Source organism: Hyla sarda, chromosome 1 (assembly GCF_029499605.1).
Source record: "Hyla sarda isolate aHylSar1 chromosome 1, aHylSar1.hap1, whole genome shotgun sequence".
Taxonomy (NCBI): Eukaryota; Metazoa; Chordata; class Amphibia; order Anura; family Hylidae; genus Hyla; species Hyla sarda.
Window position 1 is genome coordinate 601,814,730 of NC_079189.1, and position 19,217 is coordinate 601,833,946.

Sequence of the window (19,217 nt, forward strand, 5' to 3'; positions counted from 1 at the left end):
GTCACTCCTCTACACCCCTCTGTTACCCATGTACACTCCTCTACACCCCTCTGACACCCATGTACACTCCTCTACACCCCTCTGCCATCCATGTACACTCCTCTGCCACCCATGTACACTCCTACACACCTCTACACCCCTCTGCCACCCATATACACACCTACACCCCTCTGCCACCCATGTACACTCTTCTACACCCATCTGTCACTCCTCTACACCCCTCTGTTACCCATATACACACCTACACCCCTCTGTTACCCATGTACACTCCTCTACAACCCTCTGCCATCCATGTACACTCCTCTACACCCCTCTGCCACCCATGTACACTCCTACACACCTCTACACCCCTCTGCCACCCATATACACTCCTACACCCCTCTGCCACCCAAATACACTCCTACACCCCTCTGCCACCCATGTACACTCTTCTACACCCATCTGTCACTCCTCTACACCCCTCTTTTACCCATGTACACTCCTCTACACCCCTCTGACACCCATGTACACTCATCTACACCCCTCTGCCATCCATGTACACTCCTCTACACCCCTCTGCCACCCATGTACACTCCTCTACACCCCTCTGCCACCCATGTACACTCCTCTGTCACCCCTGTACATCCCTTTGTTACCCATGAACACCCATCTGTCACCCATATACACTCCTCTACACCCCTCTTTCACCCATGTACACTCCTCTACAACCGTCTTTCAACCGTTACCCATGTACACCCGTTACCCATGTACACTCCTACACCTCACTGCCACCCATGTACACTTCTCTACACCCCTCTGTCACCCATGTACACTCCTGTTGCCCATGTACTACCTGTCACCCATGTACACTCCTCTTCACACCTGTCACCCATGTACACCTTTCTGCACCCCTCTGTTACCCCTTTACACCTATACGCCCCTGTATTCCTCTTCACTTGTAAAATGGGAATCTGAAGGCTGATGCTGGTAAAGTGTGGAGCCTAAGGTTAGGTTCACACTGTGGAATCTCTGGGCAGGATTTCTGCCGGAGATTGAGCCGGCGGCACTAGGACAGAGCAGACTGCATTGCCGTCCCCATAGACGGCAATGCATTTCTGTGTGGATCTTTTGGGAAATCTGCTCAGAAATGCATTGACATCTATGGGGACGGCAACGCAGTCCGTGTGGTTCTAGTTCCGCTGGCTCGATCTCCGGCAGAAATCCTGCCCAGAGATTCCACAGTGTGAACCTAGCCTTAGGCTCCACACTTTACCAGCATTTATTTTGCAGGTTTAACGGTGAAGAGTTGTGGCTGGAAGAAATGGTCATGATGGCCCCGACCAGATGGAGAAGAGAAGGGAACGACGCTGATCAGAGAAGACGTCACTTGTGAGTTGCTGTATAAAGCAGCACTGTAATCTACACACCCACTGATAAATAGATATTGTGCATTACGGCCTTTTTCCTTTTTTTTTATGCACGTCAACTTCGGTAGGGGTGTGTCCGGATCCGGACTGGTATGCAGCAAGGACACTGGTGGTGGATCCTCTGTGTCAGTGGGGTGATGACATACCAGGGGAATGGAGTCTAAGGGGTTACTGGTTTTCACCAGAGCCCGCCGCAAAGCGGGATGGACTTGCAGCGACAGGTGACCCCCAGGTCGTTCCACCCGATAGCGACTCAACCCCACTGACAGCTGAGACAGGCGCGGTACACAGGGACAAGGCAAGAGCAAGGTCGGACGTAGCAGAAGGTCAGGGCAGGCAGCAAGAGTCGTAGTCAGGGGCAACGGCAAGGGTCTGGGAACACAGGCTTGGAAACACACTAAACGCTTTCACTGTAACCCCCGGGCATCTTCGCTTTGGTCGAGATGTCATCAGTATACGGCTCCTTGGCTGATACCCTGGTTAACGCCTAGGCTGAAGCAGGTGCATTTGTGGCCCCTTAGTAACTTTGGCTAAAAGGGACATCAAACCAGGATCCTTGCAGGTGCCTTTTGGCCCAGTGATGAGAGGTAGGTTGTTTTTTTTTTTTTGGGGGGGTGGGGGCCTCTCTCCTGTCGAAGGGCTTTTTGCCATAGACCACATTTTTTTTAATGTGACACGTTTGCACTTTTTATTGCACTTTTGGTGATAGAGCACGTTCCTCTGCTCTTAAACCTCCTCATACTGCTGGCTGAGTGAGTCTATTACAGTGTCACCCCAGTAGTAAGCCAATTACAAGAGAAGGGGGCTTGTTACAGTGTTCAAATGTAGATATGCGGGAAATAACACAAAAATCAACAGTTCACGTATAGCACCCAGTTGGGCAATCACTCAGAGATCCGTAGATATTCCATTTCTGTTTCTTTTATTTCTTTAAAACACGCTAAAAAAAATTTCTTAAATAATAAATACAGACATGGCATGCTGCAGTCTTTGCCTCTGTCTGACTCTCCGAGCCAAGGAAGCAAATGCGTTTCGGGGACGGACCCCCTTAATCACGCATCTCTTGCACGTGTCCCTGGGATGGAGCGTGTCGACCCCTGCTAAAACCGGCAGCCGAGACTCCCCCCTCCATGTATCTCTATGGGAAAGCCAGAGATACACGAACGCTCCGGCTCTCCCATAGAGATACATGGAGGGGGATTGTCGGCTGCTGCTTCGTGCAGGGGTGGACATGCCCCGTTCCTGGGGAGAGCCGGGCTCTGTGCAGGAGATCGCAGGGGGTTCCAGCGGTTGGACATCCCACGATCAGATATTTATCCCCTATTCTTTGTAACAAAACCCGAGATGTTGTATAAAGTATATAAAAATGTGAAAAATTCTAGGCCTATGGGGGAGATAGATCTAGAATTTTTCACATATTTATATACTTTATACAGCATATTTTCGGGATTTTATTACCTTTTTTTTTGTATTTTTCAATCATAATTTATCTTCCTCTTGTGACCTCACTCTAAAAGTAATATTTTAAAATAAATTTAAAAAAATGTTTATTTAAAAAATAAATAAATAAATACATAAATAAAAAGTAAAGAAAATAGCTACTTCACTATGCAAGTTCTTTAGTATTTATGAAGATGTGATATGTGGGTAAAAAACATTTCCCATATTCTGGTCATGAAAATGGCTTCTCCCCTGTGTGAGTTCTTTGATGTGAAACAAGACGTGATTTCACAGAAAAACTTTTCCCACATTCATGGCATGAAAATGGCCTTTCCCCTGTGTGAGTTCTCTGATGTTTAACAAAATCGGATTTGTGAGTAAAACATTTGCCACATTGAGAACATGAAAACGGCTTCTCTACTATGTGAATTTTTTTATGTTTAGAAAGACTTGATTTCGTAGTAAAACATTTCCCACATTCCTGGCATGAAAAGTTCTTCTCCCCTGTGTGAGTTCTTTGATGTTCAACAAAGTTTGTTTTCACAGTAAAACATTTCCCACATTCTTGACATGAAAATGGCTTTTTACCTGGGTGAATTTTTTGATGTTCAACAAGGTTTGCTTTCGTAGTAAAAAATTTCCCACACTTTTTACATAAAAAGATATTTCCTCCTGTGTGAATTCTCAAATGTGCAACCAGCTTTGATTTCATGGTATAACATTTCCCACATTCTGAACATGAAAATGGCTTTTGCCCTGTGTGAACTATATGATGGCGATTAAGATTTACTTTCTGACTAAAACATTTTCCACATTCTGAGCATGAAAATGGTTTCTCTCCTGTGTGAGTTCTCTGATGGTCAAAATAAGCTGCCTTCCGGGTAAAACATTTCCCACATTCATGACATGAAAATCGCCTCTTCCCTGCATGAATTCGCTGATGTTCAACAAGCTGAAATTTCATAGGATAACTTCTCCCACATTCTAAACACGGAAATGAATTATTTTCTTTGTGAGTCTGTGATGGATCAGTAGACAGGACGGGTATAATAGGATGAGATGACAGATCTTGTCTGTGAAGGGCTGAGGGTGTATCTGGGATAATGGAATGTTCTTCATATGTATCTTGTGTGATATCATCATCTTCTTTATAATATGAAGATATAAGATTCTCCTCTGATCTCCTGGTACAGTCATCTGCTGAGGATAAAACAGATTTATGTTATTTTGCATATATGTATAGTTAGTGCTGAATTATTTCTCAACAACACTGATGACACTACAAAGCCCAGCACATTTCAAACACAGCAAGAAATCCTCTCTTTTCTGTCTCATTATTAGTAATTCCTCTAAGAATCTGTCATCTTTCTTCTGTTGTTTATACATCCATGTTGTTTCCAAACACCTTACCTGTCATTGTACTCTTGTTATCTTACACTGTGCGCTTCACTCTACTGCACTCTACTGCTGTCAGGGTCCGGACTAGCGGCTGGTGAAGACACTGTACCAGAGAGGCGATGACACGGGCCGTACTGGGGAATCGGTTCTAAGCAGTTACTGGTGTTCACCAGAGCCTGCCGCAAAGCAGGATGGACTTGCTGCGGCAGTAACTACCAGGTCGTGTTCCCCAGTAGCGACTCGACCTCTCTGGCAGCTGAGACTGGCGCGGTACACAAGGACTAGACAGAGGCGAGGTCAGACGTAGCAGAAGGTCATGGCAGGCAGCGAGGTTCGTAGTCAGGGGCAACAGCAGAAGGTCAAGGTACACAGGCTTGGGACACACTAAACGCTTTCTCAGGGCACAAGGCAACAAGATCCGGCAAGGACAGGAAGGGGAAGTGGGTTTTTATATGTTTTGAACTGATTGGGCCAGGCACCAATTAGTGGTGCACTGGCCCTTTAAATTTCATAGAGCCGGCGTGCGCGCGCCCTAGAGAGCGGGGCCGCGCGCACCGGGAAGGCAGTGAAGGAGGACGTGGTGGGTGAGAGACACGGGACGCGATCCGAGAGTGGGCACGTCCCGCACCTCGGATCGCGTCCCCTCCGAGAAAATGGAAGCAGCGCTCGCGGTCAGACCGGAGCGCTGCATACAGAAGCACGCCGCGAGCGCTCCGGGGAAGCAGCGGGACCCGGAGCGCTCGGCGTGACTACCCCCCCCCCCCCCTTGGGTCTCCCCCTCTTCTTGGAACCAAGGAATCTGTAGATGAGTTCTTTGTCTAGAATATTGTCCTCTGGCTCCCAAGACCTCTCTTCGGGGCCACAATTCTCCCAATCAACAAGACATTTTTTTTTACCTCTGACAATCTTTGAAGCGAGAATTTCTTTAACCGAGAAGACGTCAGAGGAGCCCGAGACAGGAGCAGGAACGGTGACCTTGGGAGAAAAGCGGTTAAGAATGAGAGGCTTGAGAAGGGAAACATGAAAGGAGTTAGGAATACGAAGAGAAGGAGGAAGATGAAGCTTGTAAGAGACAGGGTTGATTTGACTTTTGACCCTAAATGGCCCGAGGTAACGTGGACCCAGCTTGTAGCTAGGGACACGGAACCAAATATATTTGGCAGAAAGCCACACTTTGTCACCAGGGGCAAAGACAGGAGGAATTCTTCTCTTCTTGTCCGCATGTTTCTTCATACGAGAGGAGGCCAGCAAGAGCGACTTTTGAGTCTCCTTCCAAATAAAGGAAAAGTCCCGGGTCAAATCATCTACGGCAGGGACTCCAGATGAAGTAGGGATAGGGAGGGGGGGGGGGGGGGAGTGGGTGACGGCCGTACACCACAAAGAATGGAGACTTGGCGGATGACTCAGAGTCTTTGAAATTGTACGAGAATTCGGCCCAGGGTAACAGGTCAACCCAATCATCTTGGCGGGAGGAGACAAAATGTCGCAGGTAGTCACCAAGGATTTGGTTTATTCTCTCCACTTGTCCATTAGATTGCGGGTGGTAGGCGGAGGAAAAATTCAATTTAATCTTTAATTGGGTGCAGAGTGCTCTCCAGAATTTCGAGACAAATTGAACGCCTCTATCGGAGACGATATGCGTAGGCAGTCCGTGGAGACGAAAAATGTGCAAAAAGAAATGCTTCGCCAATTGTGGCGCAGAAGGGAGGCCAGGGAGTGGAACGAAATGGGCCATTTTGGAGAATCGATCAACGACCACCCAAATGACAGTGTTGCCATGGGATACAGGAAGGTCAGTGACGAAGTCCATCGCTATGTGTGACCAAGGCTGTTCGGGTACTGGCAGAGGAAGAAGAAGACCCGCGGGCCTTTGGCGAGAAATTTTATCACGTGCGCAGACAGTACAGGAGCGTACGAAGTCAGTTACATCTTTTTCAAGGGAAGGCTACCAATAGTGTCTGGCAATCAACTGAGTGGATTTTTTGATTCCAGCGTGACCCGCCAAGTGGGAGGAGTGACCCCATTTGAGAGTCCGGAGGCGAAGACGTGGAGGGACAAAGGTTTTTCCTGGAGGAACTGGTGCCAGGGAAGCCGGAGCAGCAGAGATCAGACACTCAGGGGGAACGATGTGTCAGAGAGAGGTTTCTGCCTCCGTGGCATCAGTGGAACGAGAAAGGGCATCCGCCCTGACATTCTTGTCTGCAGGACGAAAATGTATCTGGAAACTAAAGCGCGCGAAGAACAATGACCACCTGGCCTGGCGAGGATTTAAGCGCTGAGCGGACTGTAGGTATGACAGATTTTTGTGGTCAGTGTAGATGGTGATCGGGTGGAGAGACCCTTCCAGGAGATGCCTCCACTCCTCGAGTGCCTTTTTAATGGCCAGCAATTCTCGGTCACCAATAGCGTAATTTTTTTCAGGAGGAGAAAATGTTTTAGAGAAAAAATCGCAAGTGACGTTTTTTCCTTTAGCATTTTTCTGAAGAAGAACCGCTCCGGCTCCAACTGAAGAGGCATCCACCTCGAGGAAGAATGGCTTCAGTGGATCAGGCCTAGTCAAGACGGCGGCCTTAAGGCGAGTAAAAGCTTCTTCCGCTTGGGGAGGCCAGGATCTCGGATTCGCATCTTTCTTGGTCAGAGCCACAATGGGAGCCACGATGGTGGAGAAGTGGGGGTAAACTGACTGTAGTAATTAGCGAATCCGAGGAAGCGCTGGATAGAGCGAAGTCCAGAGGGACGTGGCCAATCCAAGACTGCGGAGAGCTTATCGGGGTCCATTTGAAGGCCCTGTCCTGAGACCAGATATCCTAGGAAAGGAAGACAGGTACGTTCAAAGAGGCATTTTTCAATTTTGGCGTAGAGATGGTTAACTCGGAGGCGCTGGAGCATTGGCGAACATGGAGGCGGTGTTCCTCTAGGTTGGAGGAGAAGATTAGAATGTCATCGAGATAGACCACCACGCAAGTATACAACAAGTCCCGGAAGATCTCATTGACAAAGTCTTGGAAGACTGCAGGAGCATTGCAAAGACCGAATGGCATGACCAGGTATTCAAAGTGACCATCTCTAATGTTAAAAGCAGTTTTCCACTCATCTCCTTCACGAATTCTGATGAGATTGTACGCACCCCTGAGGTCAAGCTTGGTAAAAATCTTTGCTTCGTGCAGCCGGTCAAAGAGTTCCGAGATGAGTGGCAGAGGGTAGCGGTTCTTTATAGTGATCTTATTGAGGCCGCGGTAGTCAATACAAGGGCGTAGAGACCCATCCTTCTTGGCAACAAAGAAGAATCCTGCTCCAGCAGGAGAAGAAGACTTCCTGATGAAACCTTTTTTGAGATTCTCCTGAATATATTCCGACATGGCCTCAGTCTCCGGAGCGGAGAGAGGGTAAATCCTGGCACGGTGCGGCGTGGTCCCAGGGAGCAAGTCAATAGGGCAGTCGTAGGGCCTATGTGGTGGTAAGACCTCTGCCTGTTTTTTGCAAAAGACGTCAGAAAAGTCTTGATAGGACTTTGGAAGGCCGAGCAAAGGAGAAGCAATAGAGACTTGGCTGGTGGGAAGCGACTTAAGGCAGCATGAGTGGCAGGAAGAGCCCCAGGATTTTATGTCCCCCGTGGTCCAGTCGAGGGTAGGAGAATGCCGCTGGAGCCAGGGTAAGCCAAGAAGGATGTCTGAGGTGCAGTTAGGCAGGACAAAGAACTCAATCCTTTCTTGATGGAGAACCCCCACGGTCATGCGTACAGGGGCCGTGCGGTAACGCACGGTAGAATTCAGGTGTTCTCCGTTAACTGAGGAAATGTAGAAGGGCTTGACTAGACGGATAACAGGGATGTTAAACCAGTTGATGAAGGAGGCTTTTATGAAGTTTCCTGTTGAACCAGAGTCCAAGAATGCCTCCGCAGAGAAGGAGGCTTTATCAGCTGGAGAAATCCGCACTGGAATAGTCAGGCGTGGAGAGGAAGAATTTACACCCAGTGACGCCTCTCCCACGATCACTAGGTGCGAGCGTTTCCCTGACGCTGAGGACGAAGAGGACAATCCTTTAGGAAATGTTCTGAGCTCGCACAGTATAGGCATAAGTTCTCGTTCCTCCGGCGAGTCCTCTCTTGCTGGGTCAGGCGAGACCGGTCCACTTGAATGGCCTCCTCAGCGGGAGGCACAGTAACAGACTGCAAAGGATGCTGGAAGAGAGGAGCCAGGCGCGGGTATCGCCTGGTGCGAACGAGATCTTTCTCCTGGCGGAGCTCCTGACGTCTCTCAATGTAGTGCATATCAATGTAGGTAGCCAGGTGGATTAGTTCAGTCAGGGAGGAGGGTATCTCTCGTGCGGCCAGACAATCCTTAATATGGCTGGATAAACCTTTTTTAAAGGTCGCGCAGAGAGCCTCATTGTTCCAGGCCAACTCAGAGGCCAAAGTCCGGAATTGTATGGCGTATTCGCCCACGGTAGAGTCTCCTTGGACAAGGTTCAATAAGGTAGTTTCCGCGGATGAGGCACGGGCAAGTTCCTCAAAGACACTGCGGACTTCAGAAAAAAAGGACTGGACTGAGGCAGTGGCAGGATCGTTGCGGTCCCAAAGCGGCGTGGCCCAGGCCAAGGCCTTTCCAGAAAGTAAACTGACCATGAACGCCACCTTAGACCGTTCAGTGGGGAATTGGTCCGACAACATCTCTAAGTGCAGGGAGCATTGGGACAGGAATCCCCGGCAATTTTTAGAGTCTGGGAGAGACAGGCGGACTCTAGCAGAAGAAGCAGCAGCTCGGAGAGGAGGAGATGCTGGAGCTGGCGGTTGAGGCTGTGGAGGCAGGAGCTGTTGAATCATGGCGGTCAACTGCAACAGCTGTTGTCCTTGTTGAGCAATTTGCTGGGACTGCTGGGCAACCACGGGGGTGAGATCAGCGAGGCTTGGCAGCGGTACCTCAGCGGGATCCATGGCCGGATCTACTGTCAGGGTCCGGACTAGCGGCTGTTGAAGACACTGGAGGTGGATCCCCTGTACCAGAGAGGCGATGAAGCGGGCCGTACTGGGGAATCGGTTCTAAGCAGTCAGTGGTGTTCACCAGAGCCTGCTGCAAAGCAGGATGGACTTGCTGCGGCAGTAACTACCAGGTCGTGTTCCCCAGTAGCGACTCGACCTTTCTGGCAGCTGAGACTGGCGCGGTACACAAGGACTATACAGAGGCGAGGTCAGACGTAGCAGAAGGTCAGGGCAGGCAGCGAGGTTCGTAGTCAGGGGCAACAGCAGAAGGTCAAGGTACACAGGCTGGGGACACACTAAACGCTTTCTCAGGGCACAAGGCAACATGATCCGGCAAGGACAGGAAGGGGAAGTGGGTTTTTATATGTTTTGAACTGATTGGGCCAGGCACCAATTAGTGGTGAACTGGCCCTTTAAATTTCATAGAGTCGGCGAGCGCGCACCCTAGAGAGCGGGGCCGCGCGCACCGGGAGGGCAGTGAAGGAGGACGTGGTGGGTCAGAGACACAGGACGCGATCCGAGAGTGGGCACGTCCCGCACCTCGGATCGCGTCCCCTCCGAGAACATGGAAGCAGCGCTCGCGGTCAGCGGTGCTGACCAGAGCGCTGCATACAGAAGCACGCCGCGAGCGCTCCGGGGAAGCAGCGGGACCCGGAGCGCTCGGCGTGACAACTGCACTCTACTGCACACTACTGCACTCTACTGCACACTATTGCACTCTACTGCACACTACTGCACACTGCCTTTACCATCTTACTACAGGAGACAAGATCTACTGTATCTTCTATCTTCACACATGTATAGATCTATTGTACAGTTTCCCCAATAAGTGAGTCCACCCCTCACATTATATATACAGTATCTCCCATAAGTGAGTCCACCCCTCACATTATATACAGTATCTCCCATAAGTGACTCCACCCATCACATTATATATACAGTATCTCCCATAAGTGACCCCACCCCTCACATTATATATACAGTATCTCCCATAAGTGACTCCACCCCTCACATTATATATACTATATCTCCCATAAGTGAGTCCACCCCTCACATTATATATAGTATCTCCCATAAGTGAGTCCACCCCTCACATATATATAGTATCTCCCATAAGTGAGTCCACCCCTCACATTATATATACAGTATCTCCCATAAGTGACTCCACCCCTCACATTATATATACAGTATATCCCATAAGTGAGTCCACCCCTCACATTATATATACAGTATATCCCATAAGTGACTCCACCCCTCACATTATATATACAGTATCTCCCATAAGTGACTCCACCCCTCACATTATATATACAGTATATCCCATAAGTGAGTCCACCCCTCACATTATATATACAGTATCTACCATAATTGAGTCCACCCCTCACATTATATATACAGTATCTCCCATAAGTGAGTCCACCCCTCACATTATATATACAGTATATCCCATAAGTGAGTCCACCCCTCACATTATATATACAGTATATTCCATAAGTGAGTCCACCCCTCACATTATATATACAGTATATCCCATAAGTGATTCCACCCCTCACATTATATATACAGTATATCCCATAAGTGACTCCATCCCTCACATTATATATACAGTATCTCCCATAAGTGAGTCCACCCCTCACATTATATAGAGTGTATATATATATATATATATATATATATATGGAAAGGACAAAACCGAAGAAAACAGAAAAAGAGGAAAAAGAGAAAGCCAGAGGGGAAAGCCGAAGAAAAACTGGGGAAGAGAAAAGAATGACGGGGGAGGGGAAGGAAAGAGTAGGGGAAGGGACGGCTTACTACGAATAGGGCTATGTCCACTAATCAAATCAACCTATCCAAGCCAGAAACTCCTGACACTCCCTGAAAGAGTCCCAAGATAGCCACAAACCTGTAAAGGCCTCAAGCACATCCCCATCAGAAGCTACCATTTCCTCCATCCTACATACTTTATTCAAGGTCTCCACAAACTCTGCCCTGGATGGTGTCACTGGAGATTTCCAGTGACGGGGGAACACTGCCCTTGCGGCACCAATTAAATGTCTCAGGAGACCTCTTTTGGCCCGAGAAAGAGAGCCCAGAAAAAGAGACAAGAGAGCAATTTTAGGAGATGGCAGGATAGAGTCCGAGGAGACCCTGTTGTATAGGTCAAACACAGAATCCCAAAAGGGTGAATCCCAAAAGGATGAGAGAACTGGACAGTCCCACCAAGTATGCAAGTATGTGCCCACTGCATTACCACAACGCCAGCATGTGTCCGAGGCTGTCGGGAACATCTCGCTTATACGAACCGGACAATGATACCACATTGATAGAATCTTAAAACTACATTACTGTATGCTAGAGCAAAAAGAAGGCTTATGGGTTAGTAAAAAAATACGAGAAACCTCCTCGGTGGTGAGTTTACAACCCAATTCAGACTCCCATTTAACTATGTAAGGAGGTTTCACCGGGTCTTCCAGAGAGCTTTGCAACACTCTTAAATCATAGAAATCATATGAGAGGGGGGGGGGGAGAAATGACATAAAAGTGCTCAAAGGGTGTAAGCGGCCTATGTAGATGTCTCTTGGGGATTATCGGGGAGCAAAAATACTTACGTTTTTCATTTGTGAACCAACCCCAGGGGGGCACACTAGGGAAGGAGGTCAAGGGTAGTAGGGATGTGGCAGACTTAACATCTCAAAGCCGGAGCCGCAAGAGTGACATGTGGCCTACAAGGGTGCAGAGTTACATTTCAAAGGGTAGGGCCGGGTTACTAAAAAGAGGGATAAGAGGACCAGGGTAGGAGGACATAGCAGTAGAGCCCAAAAATGAGTCCCAAACTAAAAGTAACACCCAGGAGATATAAGGAAGATCTAGGCTAGACGGTCGGGAGGCAGGCGGTAACCAGGGGAGAGCAGCAGGATGGGCTGGGGAGAGCTCCACCTCTAGACTAAGCCACTGCTTGGACTCAGCATGATGGCAGAAGTCAAGGATACGAGAGAAAACGGTAGACCAGTAATACATATGAAAATCAGGCAAACCATCTCCCCCCCTTCTCTTTCCTCCGAACCAATACTTAATGGCGGAGATGAGGACCAGTATTGGACCAAATAAAACGTATAACTAAAGTAAGGAAGGAGACCGGGATACGAACTGGGAGGGTTTCCATCAAATACAGAATCCTAGGGAGAATATCCATCTTGACCGCTGCCATCCCGCCAAACTAAGAGAGGGGAAGAGTTTTCCAAGACAGTAAATCCCGCTCAATGATCCTCAGTAAAGGGAGGTAGTTTGCATCAAAGAGACCATTAAGATCCACTAATAGGTGGACCCCGAGATAACGTAGGGAGTGATATTGGGTACAAAAGGGAAATTGGGAGGAGATCCAACTAAAGAGCTCAGATGACATAGAGACGTTAAAGGGGTTCTCCACCATAAGGTGATTTTAGTACGTACCTGGCAGACAGTAATGGACATGATTAGGAAGGATCTGCACTTGTCTTGGGGATAAACGGCTATGTTGTGAGATTACCATAACACTGTGGCTAGCTTTTTGTGAACTGGTATTTCCTGTTTGAGTTTTCTTCTTTGCCTACAAATCCCATAATTCTATTTTCCTCCCTCCCACACATCAGCCACCCCACCCATTGAAACATAAATGAGCTGCATCCATTCAAAAGACCTGTGTTTTCCAATCAGGGTGCCTACAGCTGTTGCATTAGTTGCAGATTGATCTCTCTCCCACCAAGCGATCGCTCCACCCATTGAAGCAGACAGGCTGCCTGTCATCAGCTGACTAGTGAGGTCAGGTAACTCCAGAGATGCAAGGAATTTGGGAAGGTCCCCCAGATGACGGAACACCACAGTCTTGCCTTTATAGCTATATACTTTCTAATACTGGTACCTGGATGTTCAACATGGCACCTTATGGCAAATAATTCTTTGGGCATCTGAAAAAACTATTGTTGCTCTACATAAAGATGGCCTAAGCTGTAAGAAGATTGTCAAGACCCTGAAACTGAGCTGCAGCACAGTGGGCAAGACCATACAGCGGATATACAGGACAAGTTACAGTCAGAACAAGCCTCGTAATGGTAAACCAAAGAAGTTGAGTGCACATGCTCAGCGTCATATCCAGAGATTTTCTATGGGAAATAGAGGTATCAGTGATCCCAGCTTTGCTGCAGAGGTTAACGGGGTGAAGGGTCAGCCTGTCAGTGCTCAGACCATATGCGGCACACTGAGCCTGGGAATAAAGTGCTGCGTGCTGCCAATTTTGCAACTTTTGGGGTTTTTTCATTTTAAACAGTACCCTTACACTACAACTGACATGTTATGTATGTATTCTCTGGGTCAGGATGATTACAACAATACCCATGTTTATTTTCTATTATGTAATTATGTATGGTATTATACCACAGAGTACGCTACAAATATGTGTGGGTTGTCGTTTTCACACATGGCACTTTACAGTATAAGTGGAATTAATTAATCAGTTAGCAGGATTACAGCGAGTCCCGATGTACATACCCTAGCTTTTGTTTGTTTTTTATTTCTATTGCTTGAAATTTCCCAATTCAGACAATAAATGGTCCTAATTTTATAGGACTGTACGAGGGCTCATTTTTGTGCTGTCATCTATAGTTTTTGTCAGTACAATTTTAGAGTACAACACAAAGAGAAACATAGCCGCACATCCACCATTTGTATTTTGATCTACTTGCTTCTCAGCATAATTTCAAAAACTAACAGGTTGTTATTATACATTTTGATCAAAAAGTACAAGCCCACTCGCCACGTCAAGGCCACCTAGTCAGAGTGGGTCCCTAACCGGACACTGGCGTAGCGTTGGGCAGCGACCACTGCCTCCCGAGACACCAAGCCCACAGGAAGAGCGACCCAGTGGCCAGGCAGCCCCACTGCTGTTAGTTTTTGAAATTATGCTGAGAAGCAAGTAGATCAAAATACAAATGGTGGATGTGCGGCTGTGTTTCGCTTTGTGTTGTACAATTATTGAGTAGAGGAGACATTTTTGGAGGACAATAAGAGGTAAAAAAAAATTATCTGTATTTAGTGGGTACTACTCAACTGGGCAATTACCTGTAGGAATGTCCTCCTTATACTGCTCATGACCACTCACATCTGTCTCTTCTTCTTCCTTTATGTCTGCATTAATATAGATCAGATCTTTCCCTGTAGGAATGTCCTCCTTATACTGCTCAACACCGCTCACATCTGTCCACACTTCTTCCTTTACTATTATGTCTGGAGCATGAATGTAGATCAGATCTTTTCCAGTAGGAATGTCCTCCTTATACTGCTCATCACTGCTCACATCTGTCTCTTCTTCTTTTACTATTATTTCTGTAGCATAAATATGGATCAGATCTTCTTCCAGATTAATAAGCTGTGAAAGAAATATTGTAAAAGTCATCAGACAGTAGGAGGGGTAGGTAATATGCAATGTTTTACATGGATTAAAAATGACAGGCGGAGTTATCTGAACCACATAGTTGCAGGTCTCCTGGAAGAAAGATGGACATAGATATTAGATGATGGATCAATAACCTCAGGACCCTCATACACATGTATATCCCCCATGGCTAGACAGGCTTCAGGTTGTGTCAGTGGAGGAGATCAGCTCCTGCCAGACACCTCTGGGGTTTGTCTCGGGGAAATAAAGGATCAGATGGGTATAAATCCAACCTGTTGGTTCCTTATTCCAACCAGCAGTCTCCATAGCCAGAAAACTGTGAGAAGATCCAGACAACATGTAATGTCTATGGTCGGCTTTATCCTGTCATCTCCACCTTTCTCATTCCACAAGTATAAAGCATATAATACTGTAGGATAAAACAAGACTGAACACAAGAGCTTCACAGCCCTTCTACAGATCATAGGGAATATCTCCATCTACCTGATCCTGTGGAAGAAGAGGACGGGGACACCTCTCTGCTGCTGTTCTCTTACTGGATCTGACTGTAGGGAACACATACAGAGACTGAATTCATTCTTTACATACAAATAATGAGAGGACGTGTGTATATAGTCATGTCTATTACCTGCTGATGTGAGGGGCTGCTGATCCTCCATCATCACCTGATCCTTGTACTGATCCTTGTGTCCTTCTACATACTCCCACTCCTCCATGGAGAAATACACCGCCACGTCCTGACACCTTATAGGAACCTGACACATAATGATACAGTCATCACCCCGACCCCTCCAGTGGTGTTATTGTATAATGTCCCAGCATTCCCAGCAGTGTCACCTCTCCAGTCATCACCAGACCCCTCCATTACTGTATAATGTCCCAGCAGTGTCACCTCTCCAGTCATCACCAGACCCCTCCATTACTGTATAATGTCCCAGCAGTGTCACCTCTCCAGTCATCACCAGACCCCTCCATTACTGTATTATGTCCCAGCATTCCCAGCAGTGTCACCTCTCCAGTCATCACCAGACCCCTCCATTACTGTATAATGTCCCAGCATTCCCAGCAGTGTCACCTCTCCAGTCATCACCAGACCCCTCCATTACTGTATTATGTCCCAGCATTCCCAGCAGTGTCACCTCTCCAGTCATCACCAGACCCCTCCATTACTGTATAATGTCCCAGCAGTGTCACCTCTCCAGTCATCACCAGACCCCTCCATTACTGTATAATGTCCCAGCAGTGTCACCTCTCCAGTCATCACCAGACCCCTCCATTACTGTATAATGTCCCAGCATTCCCAGCAGTGTCACCTCTCCAGTCATCACCAGACCCCTCCATTACTGTATAATGTCCCAGCAGTGTCACCTCTCCAGTCATCACCAGACCCCTCCATTACTGTATAATGTCCCAGCAGTGTCACCTCTCCAGTCATCACCAAACCCCTCCATTACTGTATAATGTCCCAGCATTCCCAGCAGGGTCACCTCTCCAGTCATCACCAGACCCCTCCATTACTGTATAATGTCCCAGCATTCCCAGCAGTGTCACCTCTCCAGTCATCACCAGACTCCTCCATTACTGTATAATGTCCCAGCAGTGTCACCTCTCCAGTCATCACCAGACCCCTCCATTACTGTATAATGTCCCAGCATTCCCAGCAGTGTCACCTCTCCAGTCATCACCAGACCCCTCCATTACTGTATAATGTCCCAGCATTCCCAGCAGTGTCACCTCTCCAGTCATCACCAGACCCCTCCATTACTGTATAATGTCCCAGCATTCCCAGCAGTGTCACCTCTCCAGTCATCACCAGACCCCTCCATTACTGTATAATGTCCCAGCATTCCCAGCAGTGTCACCTCTCCAGTCATCACCAGACCCCTCCATTACTGTATAATGTCCCAGCAGTGTCACCTCTCCAGTCATCACCAGACCCCTCCATTACTGTATAATGTCCCAGCATTCCCAGCAGTGTCACCTCTCCAGTCATCACCAGACCCCTCCATTACTGTATAATGTCCCAGCATTCCCAGCAGTGTCACCTCTCCAGTCATCACCAGACCCCTCCATTACTGTATAATGTCCCAGCATTCCCAGCAGTGTCACCTCTCCAGGTCATCACCAGACCCCTCCATTACTGTATAATGTCCCAGCATTCCCAGCAGTGTCACCTCTCCAGTCATCACCAGACCCCTCCATTACTGTATAATGTCCCAGCATTCCCAGCAGTGGCACCTCTCCAGTCATCACCAGACCCCTCCATTACTGTATAATGTCCCAGCATTCCCAGCAGTGTCACCTCTCCAGTCATCACCAGACCCCTCCATTACTGTATAATGTCCCAGCAGTGTCACCTCTCCAGTCATCACCAGACCCCTCCATTACTGTATAATGTCCCAGCAGTGTCACCTCTCCAGTCATCACCAGACCCCTCCATTACTGTATAATGTCCTAGCATTCCCAGCAGTGTCACCTCTCCAGTCATCACCAGACCCCTCCATTACTGTATAATGTCCCAGCATTCCCAGCAGTGTCACCTCTCCAGTCATCACCAGACCCCTCCATTACTGTATAATGTCCCAGCAGTGTCACCTCTCCAGTCATCACCAGACCCCTCCATTACTGTATAATGTCCCAGCATTCCCAGCAGTGTCACCTCTCCAGTCATCATCAGACCCCTCCATTACTGTATAATGTCCCAGCAGTGTCACCTCTCCAGTCATCAACAGACCCCTCCATTACTGTATAATGTCCCAGCATTCCCAGCAGTGTCACCTCTCCAGTCATCACCAGACCCTCCATTACTGTATAATGTCCCAGCAGTGTCACCTCTCCAGTCATCACCAGACCCCTCCATTACTGTATAATGTCCCAGCATTCCCAGCAGTGTCACCTCTCCAGTCATCACCAGACCCCTCCATTACTGTATAATGTCCCAGCATTCCCAGCAGTGTCACCTCTCCAGTCATCACCAGACCCTCCATTACTGTATAATGTCCCAGCAGTGTCACCTCTCCAGTCATCACCAGACCCCTCCATTACTGTATAATGTCCCAGCATTCCCAGCAGTGTCACCTCTCCAGTCATCACCAGACCCCTCCATTACTGTATAATGTCCCAGCATTCCCAGCAGTGTCACCTCTCCAGTCATCACCAGACCCCTCCATTACTGTATAATGTCCCAGCAGTGTCACCTCTCCAGTCATCACTAGACCCCTCCATTACTGTATAATGTCCCAGCATTCCAGCAGTGTCACCTCTCCAGTCATCACCAGACCCCTCCATTACTGTATAATGTCCCAGCATTCCCAGCAGTGTCACCTCTCCAGTCATCACCAGACCCCTCCATTACTGTATAATGTCCCAGCATTCCCAGCAGTGTCACCTCTCCAGTCATCACCAGACCCCTCCATTACTGTATAATGTCCCAGCAGTGTCACCTCTCCAGTCATCACCAGACCCCTCCATTACTGTATAATGTCCCAGCATTCCCAGCAGTGTCACCTCTCCAGTCATCACCAGACCCCCTCCATTACTGTATAATGTCCCAGCATTCCCAGCAGTGTCACCTCTCCAGTCATCACCAGACCCCTCCATTACTGTATAATGTCCCAGCAGTGTCACCTCTCCAGTCATCACCAGACCCCTCCATTACTGTATAATGTCCCAGCATTCCCAGCAGTGTCACCTCTCCAGTCATCACCAGACCCCTCCATTACTGTATAATGTCCCAGCATTCCCAGCAGTGTCACCTCTCCAGTCATCACCAGACCCTCCATTACTGTATAATGTCCCAGCAGTGTCACCTCTCCAGTCATCACCAGACCCCTCCATTACTGTATAATGTCCCAGCATTCCCAGCAGTGTCACCTCTCCAGTCATCACCAGACCCCTCCATTACTGTATAATGTCCCAGCATTCCCAGCAGTGTCACCTCTCCAGTCATCACCAGACCCCTCCATTACTGTATAATGTCCCAGCATTCCCAGCAGTGTCACCTCTCCAGTCATCACCAGACTCCTCCATTACTGTATAATATCCCAGCAGTGTCACCTCTCCAGTCATCACCAGACCCCTCCATTACTGTATAATGTCCCAGCATTCCCAGCAGTGTCACCTCTCCAGTCATCACCAGACCCCTCCATTACTGTATAATGTCCCAGCATTCCCAGCAGTGTCACCTCTCCAGTCATCACCAGACCCCTCCATTACTGTATAATGTCCCAGCATTCCCAGCAGGGTCACCTCTCCAGTCAGCAGCTCTATCATCTTGTTGATGAGTTCTAGGATCTTCTGTTCATCCATTTCCTCATGTATCAGGGGGTGAGGTGGGGGCCCTGGGATTGGGCTCAGGGTTCTTCCCCATCCTTCACACACAGGGGCCCGACAGCGCCCACTAGAGGAGTTCTTCACTACTGTGTAATCCTGTGTATGGAGAGACACATTAATATCACTACATACATTCCCAGAATCCCTCACCTCTCCAGTCACATCCATCTGTTATTACATAGATAAGAATGAGGTCATGTGACATCACTCCCAGAATCCCTCACCTCTCCAGTCA

The 19,217-nt window shown here is 48.2% G+C and overlaps 1 protein-coding gene across 1 annotated transcript; it reads right to left on the bottom strand.

The window, feature by feature from the left end:
• Positions 1 to 2,971: 2,971 nt before the first annotated feature.
• LOC130297048 (zinc finger protein OZF-like) lies at positions 2,972 to 19,014 on the bottom strand. The gene is made up of 5 exons (XM_056549241.1): positions 18,899 to 19,014; positions 15,279 to 15,405; positions 15,134 to 15,195; positions 14,317 to 14,623; positions 2,972 to 4,046 (listed from the first exon to the last, which is right to left on the bottom strand). Exons 1-5 carry the CDS (start codon positions 18,956 to 18,958, stop codon positions 3,079 to 3,081), a joined length of 1,524 nt encoding a protein of 507 aa, XP_056405216.1. The 5' UTR covers positions 18,959 to 19,014; the 3' UTR covers positions 2,972 to 3,078.
• Positions 19,015 to 19,217: the final 203 nt, after the last annotated feature.

What these genes read in the sequence shown, in the direction of transcription:
- LOC130297048 (XM_056549241.1), bottom strand. Translation starts at nt 18,958, where the DNA reads ATGGATGAACAGAAGATCCTAGAACTCATCAACAAGATGATAGAGCTG. An exon ending in TAGAGCTGCTGACTGGAGAG is followed by an intron (nt 15,406 to 18,898) that starts GTGACCCTGCTG and finishes ATTATGTGTCAG; the next exon opens with GTTCCTATAAGGTGTCAGGA. An exon ending in GCAGCCCCTCACATCAGCAG is followed by an intron (nt 15,196 to 15,278) that starts GTAATAGACATG and finishes TGTTCCCTACAG; the next exon opens with TCAGATCCAGTAAGAGAACA.